The sequence below is a fragment of the Myotis nattereri genome, assembly GCF_964212035.1.
Source record: "Myotis nattereri genome assembly, chromosome: 2".
NCBI classification, from domain to species: domain Eukaryota; kingdom Metazoa; phylum Chordata; class Mammalia; order Chiroptera; family Vespertilionidae; genus Myotis; species Myotis nattereri.
The window spans coordinates 178,503,094-178,523,871 of record NC_138076.1 but is presented as its reverse complement, the minus strand read 5'-3'; the positions used below and the strand labels follow the sequence as shown (position 1 = coordinate 178,523,871).

General features: G+C 42.5%; 1 protein-coding gene across 1 annotated transcript in view; it reads left to right on the top strand.

Moving 5' to 3' along the window:
• FAR2 (fatty acyl-CoA reductase 2) overlaps positions 1 to 20,778 on the top strand; it is a gene marked incomplete at its 3' end in the record, with an annotated part of 50,239 nt that overhangs the window by 16,095 nt on the left and 13,366 nt on the right. The window contains exons 2-5 of the mRNA XM_081083704.1: positions 2,522 to 2,697; positions 5,452 to 5,631; positions 19,073 to 19,250; positions 20,732 to 20,776. Coding sequence (XP_080939830.1) covers positions 2,522 to 2,697; positions 5,452 to 5,631; positions 19,073 to 19,250; positions 20,732 to 20,776 — 579 coding nt within the window. The remainder of the gene's footprint in view (positions 1 to 2,521; positions 2,698 to 5,451; positions 5,632 to 19,072; positions 19,251 to 20,731; positions 20,777 to 20,778) is intronic.

The window sequence follows — 20,778 nt, the reverse complement described above, 5'->3', positions numbered from 1 at the left end:
ACCTAATTTGGGGGCATAGTATCAGATAGTGTTCCAGTTTCATTCTTTTGCATGTAGCTGTCCAATTTTCCCAACACCATTTATTAAAGAGACTGTCCTTTCCCCTTTATATATTCTTGGCTCCTTAGTTGTAAATTAATTGATCATACATGAATGGATTTATTTCTGGGCTCTCTATTCTGTTCCACTGATCTATGTGTCTGTCTTTATGCCAATACCATACTGTTTTAATTACTACCATTTTGTATTATTTTTTGAAATAAGGGAGTGTGATGCCTCAAACTTTGTTCTTTCTTGAGATTGCTTTGGCTATCCAGGGTTTTGTGTGGCTACATAAAAATTTTAGGATTATTTGTTCTATTTCTTTGAAAAATGTGATTGATATTTTGAAAGAGATTGCATTGGATTTATAGATTGCTTTACATAGGATGGACATTTTAACACTATTGATTCTTTCAATCCATTGCATTTTTTTTTTACTTATTTGTGTCTTCTTCAGTTTCTTTCATGGAGCCCAGGAATATACATTTTTAATAGGCATACTTGCTAGTGATCCTCATGCAGTTGATTGGAGGATAACACCTTGAAAAGTACTGACCTGGTGAATGGCAGTTGGCTGTAACATCTAGCATTCTCTGTAGGATGTAGCAGTATTTACAGAGTGTTGTTTTATTAGAAATTATAGCAATATGATGAGATTCAGACAAGGCATGTCATATAATGCAGCTAATTCATTGATTTATTTTGACTCACCATAATCATTTATTACTTAGATCAGAAAACTCAGACTTTTTTAAGTAGACCATTTCATTCAAATATGTCCTCTCATTTGAAATAATAAGTCAATATATAGAATATAGATTGAGACATTATTTCTTGAAATAATAATTATCTCCTATAACAGTAATGCTGTAAATTAGTATTTGGGTGCTGTTCAACATTGCATTGATTGTCTAAAAGTACAATATGGTGTGAAGCATCCTCTGCCTTTTAGAATCACAAAAATAAATAAATAAATAAATAAATAAAGGAAAAAGAAAATCTGTGTATAGCAGCTTACATCAGACATGAGGAACCCCATTGCTTGAAGGGTGGACACTGAAATCACCTTCCCCTTCTTACTGTCAAGTGGCCAAAAATCATTACAGACCAAAGTCAAAGATGCCACAGAACCTTAAATAAATTTTTGTGAATAAAATCTATCAAGCAGATTCAAAACAAGAGCCTTCTACAAATTTAGTTATCTTTAGAATTGAAGTAACACCCCATGGAAAAGACTGACCCTTTGCAGAAAAATAGTAGCTTAGAGATAGAATATATGAACTTGCCAAGCAATATGTGGATTTAATTTCCTTCTCTGATCAGCTTCATAAAACTCCCATCATGGCCTCTGAATATGGTCTTGCCTAACACAAATGAGGCATGATTCCTCTGACTACCTGAGACCAACTACTTATTACCCAAAGAAAAGCCTGGGGTAGGTCTCTAACAGAGAGAAGAAGCCTGCTTCTAAGGATCAAGGAATAGATGAAAACGGTCTTTGGTGGTTCAAGGGTAGAAGAGGACTGTCTCTGCTACTCTATTATGATTAAAACCACAGGTGAATTTTCTCTGCCCTTAACCTTTCTAAACATTCAGCCTTACATTTCTTTCCCCCCGCTGTTAACATATCATACCAATATTACAGTAAATTTCCATTTTACCAAAATAGGTTGGGACCAAGATCATTTTATTAAAATCATATTTCCTGACAAGATGGAAAACACCAACTTAATTTGAGAACTTCTGTGTGGAGGCGAAAGTAGAGACCTTGAGCCAAGTGAATAATTGTAACGAAAGCTGAAGCTGCCACTGCTCCTCCCTTGGCCCTTTATAAATTAGAGTATTTTAAAAAATCAATTATAATCCCATAAAAGGTTCATGAGCTCATGTAATTATCTTACTAGGCAATAACTGCCATTTATACTAGAAAGAGACGATATAAAATTTGTATTTGTTTTAACCATTATAAATGTGCTTAATTTGTTTCCAATTATGTTTGTGTTACTAGGACATCTTGTTAATCTGGCCAGTTAAACATGTTGTTTTGAATTTATCCTCATGAGACTTTGTAAAGCCTGAAAATTTATATAGGCTGGTAATTTTGCACTGAAAACAGTATTTTCCAGCACAAAATGGAACCACCAACGTGTATAAACACAGAGATGCCTCATAGAGGAGGAGGGGATGGAGCCGGGTATATTTAATTTACTCTTACTCCTCCACTCTGCAGGAAAGTTCAAAACACACTTTTTCCTGGTTATTAGAACTGACTTTTTCAAATGTTTATCAAATTATGACCAGCAGGAATGACCCCAAACGGACTTTGAATTGCATGACATTAAGCAAATGCTCTTGGGATGCCTTCTTTAAGTGACGTTACAACTAAAACCCATTTTTGAGAATTACAGTGAAACAAGTCAGTGAGAACAAGATGCTGGTGCTGGTGATCTTTGTATGTTGATTTATATTTATGTTTCAGCTGTTTGAAAAAGTCAAAGAGGTCTGTCCCAACGTGCAGGAGAAGATCAGAGCGGTTTACGCGGACCTCAACCAGAAGGACCTGGCCATCAGCAAGGGGGACATGCAGGAGCTGCTGTCCTGCACCAACATCGTCTTCCACTGTGCCGCCACCGTGCGCTTCGACGACCACCTGAGGTACTTCCTGTTCCCCTCTCGAGGCTTGTATGGATATGTGTGTGTGCATACACGTGTGTAAGTCTCTCTCTGGTTTCTGTTGTTGATTTTTTTATAAAAGATAGTCCCAATGAAAAAAGTACAAAGATGTAAAACTTCTCCAAAATCTCACATGCGAGAGCTAACCACTTAATATTGTGGAGAACATTCATTCCAGTTTCCCCTTTTTAAAAAAAAAATATATTTTTATTGATTTCAGAGAGGAAGGGGGAGGGAGAGAGAGAGAGAAACATCAATGATAAGAGAGAATCACTGATCGGCTGCCTCCTGCACACACCCCCCCACCCCCCTCACTGGGGATCGAGCCTGCAACCCAGGCATGTGCCCCCCACTGGGAATCGAACCTTGATCTCCTGGTTCATAGGTTGAGACTCAACCACTAAGCCATGCCAGTTTTTCTTTATGCATCCATAGTAAAATAGATTTATGTTCAAATCTACAAAAAAGTCATCATATTGAGAACATTTTTGCAAACTGCTCATTTATTTTTTTTATCTTTCATTGTCAGTGAGTGCTCTATTATAATTTGTAATGACTACATGATATTTCTTTGTACACATATGTAATATATTCAACCAGTTCTATATTGGTGGATTGTTCTAATTTTTTACTATTGTAAACAACTCTGCAATGAACACCTCTGTACCTAAATGTTTTTTATATACCTTTGGGTGCTTCCCTTTGGGTACATACCAAGAAGTGGAATTGTTAGGTATGTATCAAATGTGCCCAGATTAGAAACAGATTATAATTTGTTATAGAATGCTAAATTGTTCTTCAAAATGTGGTATCATCAATTTACACCATCACTATGCACACGATTCCCCATTTCAACGCCCACAACAATACTCTATTATAATTCTTTAATTCTTTTTAACATTGTTAGTATGATCATGGAAATGGCATAGTGAGGTTTGACTTTTATTTCTTTGATAATTAGAAAGGTTGAAGATGTTTAAATGCTGATTGGTATTTTATTCTTTTGTTCAAATACCTATCCATGGTTTTTGCCTATTTTTCATTTGAAGCATTTTTTTCTTATAAATATTAAGATTTCTTGAAAGATTTAACAATTCTTTGTTTTTTAAAAGGCTTCAAATATTTTAACAGTTTATCATTTGTCCTCAACTTTGTTTTTATTATGTATGCAGTTATTTGAAATTTCTTCTAGTATTTTTAGTTTCATTTTCACATTTCAATTTTGACCCATTTAACATTTCTTTAGCTTTAAGGGGGAATGAGAAGTCAGGAAAGTTCTGTAAAAAGAAGAGTGAGGTAGGTGTGAATGTAGAGTAACCTTTTTTTATTATTTCTAACACGGTTACTTCTAAAACATTTATTAAATGATTTATTTTTACTTTATTTGAAAAGGAAACTTGTAACATTAAATTCTCATTTTTGGTTTCATTCAGCTTTCTCTTTCAACATCATAGTATTTTAATTATTATAATTTTTATTTTATTAGGCAAGTATACACACATCATTTTTCAATAGGATTTTCTTGACTATTATCACCTGCTATACTTCGTGATTAAACTTACAATAATTTTCCAGGTTTTTAAAAGGGTTGGAAATTTTATTGGGATTACCTGAATATGTAGATTCATTTAGAAAATGAGATTGGTTCTTTCTATCCAGGAACAATATATTTCTATTTATTCAAATTTTTTGTCATGACCCTTAATGAAGTGTTATCATTTTTAATAGAGTCTATTTGTTTATTATTAACTAGAGGCCCAGTGCATGAAATTTGTGCATGGGGTGGGGGAGGGGAGGTCCCCTCAGCCCAGCCTGCACCCGCTCACAATCCTGTACCGCTGGCTCCTAATCATTCACCTGCCTGCCTGCCTGGTCACCCCTCACTGCCTCTGCATGCCAGCCTGATCGCCCCTCACTGCCTCTGCATGCCAGCCTGGTCACCCCTCACTGCCTCTGCATGCCAGCCTGATCACCCCTAACTGCCCCCCACTGCTGGCCTGGTCACCCCCAACTGCACCACCCTCTGCCAGCCTGGTTGCCTTTAACTACTCCCCCACACCACCAGCCTGGTCACCTCTTACTGCCCCCCCCCCCCCGCCGGCCTGGTCACTCCCAATTGCCCCCCTCTGCTGGCCTGGTTGCCCCTAATTGCCCCCTGCTGCTGGCCTGGTTGCCCCCAACTGCCCCCCCTGCTGGCCTGGTTGCCCCCAACTGCCCTGCCCCCCGCCAACCTGGTTGCCCCTCACAGCCCCCCTACCAGCCTGGTCACCCCATGCAGCCTGCTGTTCAGTCATTTGGTCATTTCTCACTAAACCCCCCTGCTGGCCTGGTCGTAGGCAGCCATCTTGTGAGGATGTGAGAGTTAATTTGCATATTACCTCTTTATTATATAGGATGTGATATATATCTAAATATTGGATTTTGAATCTGTGCCTTTCTTCCATTGTATTCTCTAATTGTTGTTTCTGTCCTTACTCGGTCATCTTATTGTCCATCCAACATTTTTTAGCTGTTTCTGTTTGCTTTCCGGATATACAATGATGTAATCTGACATTGGGTTTGTGACAGCTTTACATCTGTTAATATTTATATCTGTGAATTTTTTTTCCTAATTACAAGGCTGGAACTTCAGAGCAGTGCTAAGTAAGAGTAGGGATTGTAGGTATACTTGACCCTCTTTTCACCAAGAAGCATGATACAGGCCAGCTGTGTTTTCTTCTGCTTAATTCTCTCTAGACATGCCGTGCAGCTCAACGTTACTGCCACCCAGAAGCTCCTGCTCATGGCCAGTCAGATGCCAAAGCTCGAAGCCTTCATACATATCTCTACTGCCTTTTCCAACTGTAACCTGAAGCACATTGATGAAGTCATATATCCATGTCCTGTGGAGCCAAAAAAAATCATCGACTCTATGGAGTAAGTTGGCTTAAGTGAGGGGACAGGAGTGAGCAGATTATGTTTGTCTTTGATTCTTTGTTGTCTTTCACTTATGAGATAGCAAAGGGGAATACCCTTGAAACAATGTGCTTTGAAATGGTGCTAGCTTTAGCTACCCTGCCCCTGCTAGTCCCTCCATCCCCAGGTCTTGTTAAATAGCTTAGTCTTGTTATATCATTTAGGATTGAAAGAGGTACTTGGGGATACTTTACATAGAAGTGGTTTCTCACTTCTTAATAAACTCAGTATTGTCACTAAAGAAAATATAGTATATTAGAGGTCCGGTGCACAAAATTTGTGCATGGGTAGGGTCCCTCGGTCTGACTGACGATCAGGGCTGATCAGGGCCTTCTGGCTGCCAGCCAGGGCCTTTCTCCATTCCACACAGCTCCCTACTGGTCAGCACATGTCATAGAGAGCGATCAAACTCCAGGTCTCCCAGTCGAACTCCCAAGGGGACACTTTGCATATTAGCCTATGAAAGCTCAGACGACAGGTTTTGGAGCTTGACAAGGATTCAACTTGAGGCTTTGCAATTTACTGGCTATGTGATGCCAAGCAAGTTCCTTGGCCTCTCTGAGTTTCAGTTCCTTCATTGTAAAATGAGGCTAATAATAGTGCCCATCTTATAGTTGTGGTGATAAACTGATAAACACAAGCAATCATTGTAGTGTTAAGGGGTGTTCAATAGCAGTAATCAAAAGGTTAGTAAAGAAAAATGGAAAGAGAAAAGGATTCCTCCAGATCTGGTAGGAGTCAGTCTCTTGACCTGTTTGGCCAAGATACACTTTCCTTACTTTCCTATTGTGCAGGAGAAATAATATGCAGCATTTCCCCTTCTTGCCAACTAACAGGAACCACTTTATTCTTAGGACATGACCGCAGTCTCAGAATAAGTATGCTTCTGTTTTCTGCTTCTTTGTTCTTCTGCTCTATTTACTAAGTTTGCCTTGTTCCCCCCACCACCACCCCGCCTTTTTTTTTTATTCTGCATAAAAAGTATCAGAGCAGAGAAAATAGACTATTTCACAGTGAATTTGTCAGATTTTAATGTTATATACTACTGTATTTCCATTTAAGATATACTCTTCAAAAGAAAGCATTAGCTAAATCGAGAGTTCATTCCCTTCAGGGCCAACATTTTTATCTCGTGTAGCTCTGAGGATAGATATTTTTACCTGTCATCAAAAATATCCAGGACAAAGAAGAATGAAAGTCCTTTAAAGGACCTGGAGGTGACTTACAGTTGCTAATAGATCATGTTTTGCTTAATTGGTGAAAAGAAAGCTGTCAGAGTGGGGAGTTTGTCGGGATAGATAGAGAAAAGACACACTGATGCCCTAGGTCAGTGCAGGGAAGGCTAAAGCCTCGGGCATTTTCAGGGTGGAATTGAGTGGTCAGTGAGCTGCCTCCTGAAAGTGCTGTCTCTTGGTGCATATGGTGCTTACATATGGATATGCCAGGAAGGGGACAGACCTTTGGTTCCAGACCCCGGCACTGAGAGTCCACACTCAGTTCGCTGATGACCCCTCTGACACCTAAGGTTACAGCACAGTCTGAGGCACACGGTAGTCTCTGAGAGTCCCCCAGAAAAAGAGGGAGGCAGCAAATACTCCGCTCAACCACAGCGAGAGATTTCTCCAGGTACTTCCCTGCCTCCCAAACTGTGTCCAGAAACTCAACACCCCTAGATTTCAAAGCAGAGAATACCTTGATTTATCTCAGGTGTTCAGCCTTTCCCCCACTCCCCCACTATATGTCAGCCCATAAAGGCAGTTGATTGCTACATGATTTGTGATCAGACTCTCATTGACACTTGCACAAAATTTATGTTTCTGTCATTTGCTGCTTTCCAAGGAGAATAATTATTTAAATAAATAGGCAGCCAAACAGAACTACGAATGAAATTATATTTTACCTCAGCAGAATATATTTTGAATGCAATTAAGGAGTTTAGGTATTTTTTAAAACAGGAAAAAAGTCATAACTACCATTTATTAATTCAAAACTTTATATTTGGGACCACCTGTTCAACTGCACCTCTTGGCCCTCCCCTTCCATTTGTGCCAGTCACACAGAAGTAATCGCTCCTCTAACCAATGGACACAGACACTGGGGCAGTGGGGGCTTGCCCAGGTAATGGCTTGGGGGGAGGGGGGAGGCGGTGTCAAGTGGGGAAAAAGGAGACATATGTAAAACTTTAGACAATAAATAAAGAAGTAATCGCTTCTCTCGCATACCACCTGCCTTTCCTTACTAAGCGCTATTCCTAAAGAGGACTTCACTTCTGCTTCAGACAGCAAAACTCTCCCCTAGAGTCCCTCAGGCTTCAGTGGAACCATAGTACCCCATATTCATTCTCAACACTGGTTGCTAATCTGTATTTTCCATTAGACAGGGAAGGACAGTGCCACAACCTTTTGCAGCAAGGATTCAGAATCTGGAGAAGGGGCCACACATAAATGGATACACTAGACAAGAAATATAAATTTAGAAGGCATGGGGGAAAGCCAGGCGGAGGCTTCAGTCTAGTGGCGAAGCTCGCTGAATCTCCAGACCCATCAGCTTTTTATTTACTGGAATACACATTTACCCTTTAGCAAAGCAAACAGACATTTCAATGTAAAGTTCGGTAAACAATAAAAGGATTATTCAGCCAGCAACAGGTAATAATATGCAGATTTTCAGCCCTGCTGAATATCAGAGTCCATCAGCCTTCTCACAGACTCCTCGCATCTACATGCTAACCACTTTTTGGTCCTTGCCTCCAGCAGGGCAGGTGTCTGGCTCTTTTTTGCTCTCCAGTGCCAACACAGTAGAGACGCAAATATTTGCTGAATGAATGAAAACTTTTTAAAATATGTTTTTATTAATTTGAGAGAGAGAGAGACATCGACATGAGAGAGAAACATGAAGTGGTTGCCTCCTGTACGTACCCCAATCAGGGACAGAACCTGTAACCTAGGTATGTGTCCTGACCGGGAATCAAACTGGCAACCTTTTGGTGCATGGGATGATCTCAACCAACTGAGCTGCACTGGCTAGGGCATGAATGAAAACTTTTTGGTGTCACTAGATGATGATCATACTGCTCTGGCTTGTGGTGACGGGGTGGAATGGGTTGATGTTTGTTTGTTTTGACAAAAGCAAGAATAGATGACAGAATTTCATAGCAAGTTGATATTTTGGGATGTGAAGTCCTATGTGTAAAATAACTATAAGCTCGTATATTACCCCTGTTTCTGATTGCCCTTTTTTCTTCTTAAACTTCAAATAAAACCTAAGTGTTAAAAGTTTTCAATAACACTTTGCGCAATGCCCAGCAACCCATCACCAACTACATCATTGTCTATGACTGTTGCAAGGACTCCTATATCAGATGGAATTTCTTGAAGTTCAATAACAACAAATATCATTAAAGTTATTCTGAATAAATATTAATTCACCTTAATCTAGGCTTAGTTACTTTGTTGATTAATGTATTTATTCTCAGCCTTCTCTGTATTTTAATGGGCCTAAGGTTAAAATAAAATTATTTCCAAGACTTTTAGGTTTCTAATTCCTTGAAAATTGTTATTAACAATAACCCCACAGGGTTTAACAACTGTCCTTGTTCTTAGTAATCCAGCTCATTAAAAAAAAAAAAAGGAACCAGGAATTAGACAAGAAGATCTTAAAGCTGTATTCTGGGCTTTATGATCTCAAAACAATCACCCATGTAAATGTGTTAATTAACTAGATGGAATATTTTCACAAGGTATCTATATACACAAAAAGCCAGTGACCGGAATGCTGTAACAACCAGAATGACCAGTTGCTATGACACCCACTGCAGCCAGCAAACCGCCCGAATCAGGAGTGGGGCCAGTGGGCCAATCTCCCATGGCCCCTCCCCTCAGCTGGCCTGCTCCTGATCAGCCTCCCCCACACCAATCGACGGCAAGGCAGCTGGCCAACTACCCCCGTGGCCCTTCCCAATGGCTGGCCCCGCCCCCTATTGGCCCACCCCACCCCGATCAGCCCGCAACCCCTCCCCCCGTCCAGCTCCCCTTACCCCAATAGGTGGCAGGGCTGGCCAGCCAACCACCTGCAGCCCCTCCGCTCCCAATGGGCTCCCACCACCTCAATCAGCCCATGGCCCCTCCCCCCAATCAGCTCCACCCCCGATTGGCCCCCAGACCCCAATCAGGGGCAGAGCCAGCTGGCCAACCATCCATGGCCCCTACCCCAGGCTGCTGGCCCCAATTGGCCCCCCCATCCCATTTAGGGATGGGGCCGGCCAGCCCACTGCCCACAGCCCCTCCCCATGGCTGGCCTCACCCCCAATCAGCCCCCGCCACGCTGATTGGCCCACGGCCCCTCCCCCAGCCGCTGACCCCAGACAGGCCCTCCCACAACCCCATTCGGGGGCAAGCCTGGCTGGCCCACTACCCACAGCCCCTCCCCATGGCTGGCCCCGCTCCCAATCAGGGGCAGGGCCCACTGGCCAATCACCCTTGGATCCTCCCCTAGCCAGCACAGCCCTGATTGGGCCCTGATTGGGGCAGGCCCCGCCAGCCAACCTTCCGCTGTCTCCTCCTGACAGGCCTGCCTCTGATCCACCCTGTTTGGGGCCAGGCCAGCCAGACCCCTGTGCATGAATTCGTGCATTGGGCCTCTAGTACAGTGATGATGAACCTATGACACCTCTGACATGCGAACTCATTTTTTTGGTTGATTTTTCTTTGTTAAATGGCATTTAAATATATAAAATAAATATCAAAAATATAAGTCCTTGTTTTACTGTGGTTGCAAATATCAAAACATTTCTATATGTGACACGGCACCAGAGTTAAGTTAGGCTTTTTCAAAATGCTGACACGCCGAGCTCAAAAGGTTCGCCATCACTGCTCTAGTACATATATAAAATCATTACAATGTACACTTCAGATACTTTACAATTTTATTTGTCAATTATACCTTAGTAAAGCTGAAAAATAGAATAATAAAAAAAGAGAATCACCAATGACAAACTAAAATGAATTTCTTTTCCCAGAAAGCCAGTTTAATGGGAATTCCAGTCTGGGAAATAAAAGATGATTTGTACTTTTTTCTAAAAACTTTCCTAGTTGCCTAAGCCCAAGTGATCCTGCTCAGTGTTGTTAATAAAGGGAATGGGACTGTGAGTCTCAATATGACACGTACCATCCCTGCCCCATCCTTCCCAGCTCACCCCATTTTCTGTCCCTCCCACAGCCCCCTTTCTTCACCCCCTTCCTTCAGCCCACATCTGAGGCTTCCAGAATCCTGATGGTCCTGAACCATTCCCAAAAGATAACATTTGATTGTAGCAGTATAAAAACTTCAGCATAAACACATTTAAAATTAAAACTTCAATTAAGAGTTAATGCTTTTAATTGGCATGACAAGCATGGCCATTAATCAGTGTGAAGCAACTGATTTTCTTGGCTCTTATACCTGCCTTGTCTTCTGCCCTTCGTCACAACCATCACAGACATTTTATCATGATATGTGCCACCATACTGACTCACCTCTGCCTTTATATTTCCAGCTTCTACATAGTTGGTGATATTCACCTTTAGGAACTCATGTGCGTACGTGGACCAGGGATTAGCAGTGAAATTTCACTTTTTTCAGTGCAGTTATTATTTTCTTTAATGCATATAACTGACCAGAAAAGATAGGGCTTTGGGGCTGCTGCTGTCCATATCTTTCAAGCCAAGGAAACTTCTCTTAATGGAGCTAATGATGGAGAAAAGGGCTTTTGCACCTTTAAGAAAACCTGAAACAACTAGTAAGTAGAAACATGGATCCATACATATTTACTGCTTTATTTGACATACTTAGGTCAATTCAGTAAATAAGCACTAAGAAGGGAAGGATGGCTGTGAATCATTGTGGAGCAACTGTTGTCAGCAAAGACACTTTCAGATAATTCATTAACATAATATTGTAGGGTTGATATTATCACTGCTGTACTAAGAAAGGCACAAATGCTGAGAGAGGCTGAATAACTCTTCAAAAGGCTCTCATCCAGTAAGTCACAGAGAGAACTTCCTCCATAGCCATGTGGTTCTGGCCACGTGGCTTTCGTCTTCCCAGTCTACCCACAGACTTGGCAGAGCCAGAGGTTAAAAGGTACTTTCTTAACATATAGATAGATTGTGCTCTCAAGGAGCTCACAATCAAACGCAAACAGAGCAGGGAAGAATTGTACTCGGGGAGTGGTGGAGAAGATGGGACATATTAAGTCGATGGAATTGGAGGGAGTGGAAAGACTATTAAGACAGGCATAGGGGATAAACTTGGAAGAACAGGTGGATTGGGGTGCATGCTAGACAGAGCACCTGGAACCAGCAAACCTGGGGCACATTTGGGATATAGATGTCAGTCCACTTTGGTAGCATACCTTCCCTGTGCAGGGAATCCATTAGTGATCAAGCTGGAGATAGGCTGGGGCCCTGCTGTGGAGACTGTGAATAGCCCCAGAGAAGATTGTGAATATCGTGCAGAAGTCTGCACTTAGCGCTGTAGGCAGTGGGGATCCATTGAAGGAGGACTGTGTGTGTGTGTGTGTGTGTGTGTGTGTGTGTGTGTGTGTGAGATGGCAAAGGCTTTAGTCAGTTGTTTTATTTGCTTTAATTAAGGAAAGACTTGGATGAAAGTGAGCTAGGTAATATGGTCATGGAAGGGAAGGATTTTACATAGATTGGCTTGGGGAGTAGCCAGAGGCAGACCCATTACCAGAGATCCAGTGGTGGAGAGAACTAGAATGGGCGTGGCAACAGATAAAAAAAACAACACCTATGTGAATTTGGAAAAGAAATACTATAAGACATGGTAATGCTTTGCATATGGGCCTTACACATATTTAATTAGCTACCAGATTAGAATATGCATATTGTCACAGCTTGCATTTCTATTACCAGGAATTTAATTCTTTTAAAGCTTCATTGTATTGAATTTTTTTACTCAAAGAAGCAATGCCTTTCTGAGAGCTAATCCCAATTTAAGTTGTAATGACTTAAATTTGTGAAGTGGAGTTCTTTTAAATTAGTGATTCCCCAATTTGCCTGGCCATAAGAATCACCAAATTATTAGGTTATCAGCCCTAAAAATGGAATTAGTGGTTCCACAGTGGTACCTTAGGACCACCCAGGGAATCTGGAAGTTTATCCGAGGCCTCACGTGAGTTTTTTATGAGCTGGCATATCTGGGAAACAGTGTGTTAAAGTGCTTTCTCATTGAGCAGTTTGCATCAGCAGTGGAGTTCACTCCTGTTCCAGTAACCAGTGTAGCCTCTTTTTCCCACACCCCTCACCTTCTGGTGTCCTTTAATTTCTCAATGCTCTAATTCAATAAAAAGTCCCCAATAGATTTGTACCTACTAAAAATCACACTTTTGAAGCTACCAGGTCACCCAAAGCCACAGCTAATTTGCCATACGAAAAAAAAAAGAAGTGTTTCTGGATCTTTTTGTTTCTAGAATGTATTATCTTAAGATGGCATCTGAGTAGCTGACACAAAATTGAAAATTCTGTGTACTGTATAACAGTGATGGCGAACCTATGACACGCGTGTCAGAGGTGACACGCGAACTCATTTTTTTGGTTGATTTTTCTTTGTTAAATGGACTGCTGGCTCCTAACTGCTCATCTGCCTGTCAGCCTGACCACCCCCTAACCGCTCCCCTGCCAGCCTGATTGATGCCTACTCCTGCTGGCCTGATCACCCCCAACTGCCCTACCCTGCGACCTGGTTGCACCCAACTGTCCTCCCCTGTAGGCCTGGTCCTCCCCAACTGCCCTCCCCTGCAGGCATGGACACCCCCAGCTGCCCTCCCTGGCAGGCCTGGTCGCCCCCAGCTGTCCTCCCCTGCAGGCCTGGTCCCCCACAGCTGCCCTCCCCTGCCAGCCTGGTCACCCCCAACTGCCCTATCTTGCTGGCCTGTGCCCCCAACTGTCCTTCCCTGCAGGCCTGGTCACCCCCAATTGCCCTCCCCTGCAGGCCTGGTTGCCCCCAACTACCTTCCCCTGACAGCGTGGTCACCCACAACTGCCCTCCCCTGTCGGCCATCTTGTGGTGGCCATCTTGTGATGACATGAGGGCATTGTGAGAGGGTGCAAGGATCACCTAGGCTTTTATTAGTATAGATGAATGATATTAAGAGGTTGATTCAATAAGTTTTAAACCAGAAAGGTAAGTAATATTTAGAGGAAATTGTGGGCATGTACACACACACACACACACACACACACATTGTTTTCTGAAATCTTTAATAACTTTTTGATTCTTTCTAATCAATTTAAGTAATTTAGAATTTGGGACCAGTGGGTTCAAAATGCCTTCTTGAGTGTGCCAAAGGACATTGGGTTAATTTCAGAAATACCTTTTGGTTTCCATGCTAACTTATATGCTGTTTTGAAAACAAATGGAGAACAAACCACAGCAGCAAATCAAAGTTGGGTAAAGAAGAGCATGAACTGATTGTACACTCATCAGGGATGTACGTACTTGTTACACTCCTCTCTGTGAAGGAAGTGGCTGGGGGAAACAATGGCCTGTTTGGCTGCGTTAGAAAAGATGAATTTGAAACCAGCGACTGCCTCTGTAGATTTATGCTCCTTGGTTGCTTCACCAAAATTAAGAATGCCTTAGGTTGACAGGCTCATTTTGTTTTATCAAAAAGCTTTAAGTGCAGTTGTGACTATTTCTGTTGGTCCTCATCATAACCTAAACATTTAGAGTAGATGTAATCATTGCCATTTTTACAAGTAAAAATGGGGGAAATGAGAAGATAATATGACAAAATACAGGTGGAGCTACGAATGGTAGAGGGAGACCATCTACAGAACACTACACCTTCTCTTGTGTTTGTGTTCTTAGAAACCTATGAAACCAACATTTTCTAAGAAGCTAGCTCACCCAACTTGATAAAGCCTCTAAGAGTGCCCTTTCAGTGCAGATCAACGTCAGGACAGCAGCTGGTGCCAGCGCGTGACATACACTCCTAGTGTGTGGTTGGGTCTGCAGTTTTCTTAGAATGGCTTTTCTTCACAGCCCTTTCCCCCCCCCCATTGGCCCCCTCCAACTTACCCTCACCATGCTTTCACTGCTCTATCATCTATCCATGAGTTATGCATATATGCATGTAAGTTCTTTAGTTAATCTCTTCCTGCCCACCTCCACCCCCCTTCCCTCTGAGTTTCATCAGTCTGTTCCATGCTTCAATGTCTCTGGATCTATTTTGTTCATCAGTTTATTTTTTTCATTAGATTCCACATATAAATAAGATCATGTGATACTTGTCTTCTCTGACTGGCTTATTTCACTTAGTGTAATACTCTCCAGGTCCCTCCATGCTGTCTCAAAAGGTAAGATATAGTTTTTTTTATAGCTGCATAATATTCCATAGTATACTAGTAAGTTTACCACAGCTTTTTAATTCTAGGAACTTCTCAAACTTTCCCTATTCGATTTAAACAAAACGCATGTGAGTATCTAGAAAGCATTCAGCACTAATAAATAGCAGCAAAGAGAAAAACCAAACATCATAGACAATGCTCATATTCCACTCCAACATCAAGGGAGAGGTGTTAAATGGAGAGTGGAGTTTCTGAACAAGTCCTGGCATAAATACATCTTCACTACTCACCAGTATGCAATGGGAACAAAGTGGTAACAGCTAAGATTTTTCTACAATCAAAAGAGTATAACTGAGCTCAGTTTTATAACACAGGAATAAATGTATCAAATCATACTAACACAGTTAAGAAATCTAATTTTTGGAAAAAACCAAGATGGGGGCATAGGTAAACACCAGAGATTGCTGCCTTGCACAACCACTTCAAAAATACAACTAGAAGATGGAACGAACATCACCCAGAACCACAGGAAGGCTGGCTGAGGGGAAATTCTACAACTAGAAGGAAAGAGGAAAGCATACCGAGACTCAGAGGAGTTGCGGAAGTAAAATACAAAGGTGCGGTGGTGTGTGTGGAGCGGGCTGGCGGCTGAGGGTGCGGTTGTCTGTTTCAATCGGGAGGGAGTCTCAGGCTCTGGGCTCCAGTTACAGGCAAGTCTCTGGGGACCCAGACTCAAACAGGAGAAGCGGGACTGTCTGGCATCAGTAGGAACTCAAGGGCAGCTTTCTCTCCGAGGTACTTGCAGCGGTTGCTGGGACACTGAGAGGTAGAGCATCTGGAGACCTGGGGACGGGACTGAGAGCAGCCATAACTGCTCGCTCCGCCCGCCCCGTGGATCCCCTGCGACCCACCCTGCCCAAGCCCTGTACAGAGGCATTTGCTGAATAGCCTCAGGCAAAGGCTAGATTAGCACCTCCGTAGAGGGCAGAAGTCCTCCCACTGCAGACACAGCTGATTCTCACAGCCAGTTGGCCTGGAGGTCAAATCCCCCCCAGTGTTACCTACAACAATCAAGGCTTAACTACAACAAGACTGTGCACAAAGACCACTAGGGGGTGCACCAAGAAAGCATAAAAAATGCGGAGACAAAGAAATAGGAGACAAATGACAGAAATGGAGGAAAGCAAAATGCTGGATATAGAGTTCAAAACCACACTTTTAAGGTCTCTCAAGAACTGTCTAGAAGCCGCCGATAAATTTAGTAAGGCCCTCGAAAAGACTGGTGAGACCGCCGATAAATATAGTGAGATCCTCAAGAAATCTACTGAGACCCTCGATGTTGTGATAAAGGACCAACTAGAAATGAAGCATACACTGACTGAAATAAAGAATATTATACAGACTCCCACCAGCAGACCAGAGGAGCCCAAGAATCAAGTCAAAGATTTGAAATGCGAAGAAGCAAAAAACACCCAACCGGAAAAGCAAAATGAAAAAAGAATCCGAAAATACGAAGATAGTGTAAGGACCTTCCGGGACAGCTTCAAGCATACCAACATCCGAATTATAGGGGTGCCAGAAGATGAGAGAGAGCAAGATATTGAAAACCTATTTGAAGAAATAATGACAGAAAACTTCCCCTACCTGGTGAAAGAAATAGACTTACAAGTCCACGAAGCGCAGAGAATCCCAAACAAAAGGAATCCAAAGAGGACCACACCAAAACACATCATAATTAAAATGCCAAGAGCAAAAGACAAAGAGAGAATCTTAAAAGCAGCAAGAGAAAGAAACTCAGTTACCTACAAGGGCGTACCCATACGACTGTCAGCTGATTTCTCAACAGAAACTTTGCAGGCCAGAAGGGAGTGGCAAGAAATATTCAAAGTGATGAATACCAAGAACCTACAACCAAGATTACTTTATCCAGCAAAGCTATCATTCAGAACTGAAGGTCAGATAAAGAGCTTCACAGATAAGGAAAAACTAAGGGAGTTCATCACCACCAAACCAGTATTATATGAAATGCTGAAAGGTATCCTTTAAGAAGAGGAAGAAGAAGAAAAAGGTAAAGATACAAATTATGAACAACAAATACGCATCTATCAACAAGTGAATCTAAGAATCAAATGAATAAATCATCTGATGAACAGAATGAACTGGTGATTATAATGGAATCAGGGACATAGAGGGGGAATGGACTGGCTATTCTTGGCGGGGAAAGGGGTTTGGGGGATGCGGGAAGAGACTGGACAAATATCGTGCACCTATGGATGAGGACAGTGGGTGGGGAGTGAGGGTGGAGGGTGGGGTGGGAACTGGGAGGAGGGGAGTTATGGGGGGGGGGGGAAAGAGGAACAAATGTAATAATCTGAACAATAAAGATTTAATTTTAAAAAAAAGAAATCTAATTTTTAAAAATTATATGATACCAAAAGTTTGAGCAAATAGGTCTGCCAGCAAAGAGAAACATTAAGTATTTAATTGACAATAATTGTATTGCTCTTTCAAGAACTGCAGTAGACTCTAAGATTATCAAAAATGGTTCTGACACCTTTAAAGAAAGGATTGAGATGATGCCATGGTAACTCAGTTGTTTATGATACATGTCTTGTTGTAAGTAGAAGTGTTCCATAATCACTATTACCACTGCTTCAGAGTACTGTAACCACTCCACATGGTAGACTATTAGTAGTTATTAAGGCCTTTCAGAATTCATTGGATATCTCTGGAAATAATTACCAAGTTATTAACATAGACTATACCAGTGGTTCTCAACCTTGGCTGCACATTAGAATCACCTGGGAATCTTTTTAAAATCCTGATTTCTGGGCCTCATCCTCTGGAAATTCTGTTTCTTTGTTATGGGGTGGGGCCACAACATTAGTAACAAAGAAACAGAATTTCTGGAGGATGAGGCCCAGAAATCAGGATTTTAAAAAGATTCCCAGGTGATTCTAATGTGCAGCCAAGGTTGAGAACCACTGCTCCAAACAGAGCTTCAAAATATTTTCATAGATTTGCTAAAATAGATTATAAGTCTGCTGAAAGTACTGGTAGTTGCTTTCATTTGTTGAGGCATTGAATGGAATTTTAAAAATTAGAAGCTAAAATTTGCAAGATTGGTTGGTGCATTGGGTTTTAACTGGATGGCAATGACTGAGTGGGTGGCCACAGAAGCATCTTAGACAAGAGAGCCTTTAAAAGCCATGAATGCACCCAGCATGCTCCTGGGCTCATGACTGGCATTCACAAACGTGTTCCATGAACATATACCTCTGACCCTGTTGGAGAGAAAGTCATTGAAGATAGAGATTATCTATACTAATAAAAGTGTAATATGCTAATTAGACCAGACAGCCAAATGACCTTCCAGACGTCATTCTGGACGTCCTTGCAGACTAAGCCGCTGTGGTGGGGGCCCAGGCAGAGGCAGTTAGGGGTGATTAGGCAGGCAGGGGAGCAGTTAGGGGTGGTCAGGCAGGCAGGGGAGTGGTTAGGGGCAATCAGGCAGGCAGAGGCGGTTAGGGGCATCAGGCAGGCAGGCAGAGGCAGTTAGGGGTGATTAGGCAGGCAGGGGAGCAGTTAGGGGTGGTCAGGCAGGCAGAGGTGGTTAGGGGTGATCAGGCAGGCAGTCAGAGTAATTAGGGGTGATCAGGCAGGCAGGCAGGCCAGCAGTTAAGAGCCAGCGGTCCTGGATTGGGAGAGGGTGCAGGCCGGGCTAAGGACCCCCCCCCCCCCCCACACACACACACCCCTGGGCACGAATTTCATGTACCAGACCTGTAGTTTGCAATAATGTAGTAGATTGCATAGCTGTTAAACCTGTCCATCTAGGTGGGAGGAGGTAGGATTCACCTGGTGAGATTGGGCTCAGCCATTGTATATGATTTGGACAGGTTCCCATTCAGCCTCACTTTCCAGTGACTGTTCTCAATTCCAGAACTCAAGCTAGAACATGGGTGTTTTATTTGATTGTCTGTGGCTCACAGTGTTTTTGAGTCTATTGTGTAACAATTGTTGCTGGAATTCTTTTTTCCTTGGACTAACTTTAGGTGGTTAGATGATGCTATTATTGACGAGATCACGCCCAAGCTGATTGGCGATCGGCCCAATACGTACACCTACACCAAGGCCTTGGGAGAGATGGTGGTGCACCAGGAGGGCGGCAACCTAAACATTGCCATCGTGAGGCCCTCCATCGTGGGAGCAACCTGGCAGGAGCCTTTCCCAGTAAGTCCCTTCACCCCTCCACAGGACTCCTTGCTCTGCCTCCAGGCCAGCGTCCTTCTAGCCCAGTCACTTTCTGATCTTTCTCTCTCTCTCTCTCTCTCCTCTCTCTCTCTCTCTCTCTCTCTCTCTCCATCCCCCCCCCCCCCCCCCCCAGATGTATAGCTGAACCGCTATATTAGGGCAAAATTCCACATTTGGTTCAGGAATTATTTAGCCTGAAACTCCTCTGGGACTTACTGATCTGGAGTTGGCTGGAGATCTTAAATTAGCTTTTCATTAACTCTAGTCTTAAAATTTCCATAGGAGGTAATTTCATTTCTTGCCTTTTCCACTACAGTTTAAATATAGCAGACTGGCCCTAGCCATTTGGCTCAGTGGATAGAGCGTCAGCCTATGGACTGAAGGGTCCCGAGTTCGATTCTGGTCAAGGCCACATGCCCGGGTTGCAGACTCGATCCCCAGGGTGGGGTGTGCAGGAGGCAGCCTATCAATGATTCTCTTTCATCATTGATGCTTCTATCTCTCCCTTCCTCTCTCCCTAAAAAACAATAAACATTTAAAAAATAAAAAAAATAAATTTAGCAGACTGTTCTTAATGGCAAAATCGGTGGCATCACCACTGCCAGGGTAAATCAGAATCACAAAGCTCACAAAAGCTTCTCAGCTTGGGAATAGTCACTGTTGACATCTGGGTACTGCTCTGTCCTTCTGTGAAGTTTTAGGGCAGATAAAATTGAGCTCCACTACTTACTGACAATGCAGACTTCTGAGCTGTCTCACTTGTAAAACTGGGCTGTTGCTCCCCACTGTGCAGAGACTGAGACAGTGTGAGGGGAGTGCTCCGCAGTACCCGGTCCCGAGTAAACGGCTCGGCGAATAACCCCTGCATCTTCTCCTCTCTCCTCTCCCTCGTGCATTTTGACTCTTACAGATGAAGAAACACATAATATGGTCCACTGACTTGCTTAGGGCTGAGGAGACAAACTCAAAAAGACATTTTCCTCCTACGGCTCCTAAGCATAATCTCTCCTCTAACATCTCTAAGCAAGCTAATATAATACAGAGAGAGAGAGCGTGGATGGTATGATTCATAAATTCTCCAGAAATGGATAATTCCTAGAAATCATGTTTGAAGTGTTCCCCCAGGGAGATAAAAATCAGGCCCGAGCTGGAGGAAAATGATGATTGATGAATTGGTTAGCAGGTCCAATTTAGCCCCCAGGATGTCATTATAACAGCTTGAAACTACCCATGGCTCCTCCTGGCAGAATTTTAATTCTTGCACAAATGAAGTGCAGAAATATACAGTGCTTTGCCATTGACCTTTGTGTGTGATGTGAGACCTACTGGATTAGGCAATTATATTAGCTGGGGTCTCAGTGCTCCTGTTTGAAATGTATCAAGATTAGATTGCAAATGTTCCAAAGGTATTACACTTTTCTGACATGTGTAATCAATAGAGATCTTCTTCTTTATTTTAGGGTTGGGTTGATAACGTAAATGGACCTAGTGGGCTCATTATTGCGGT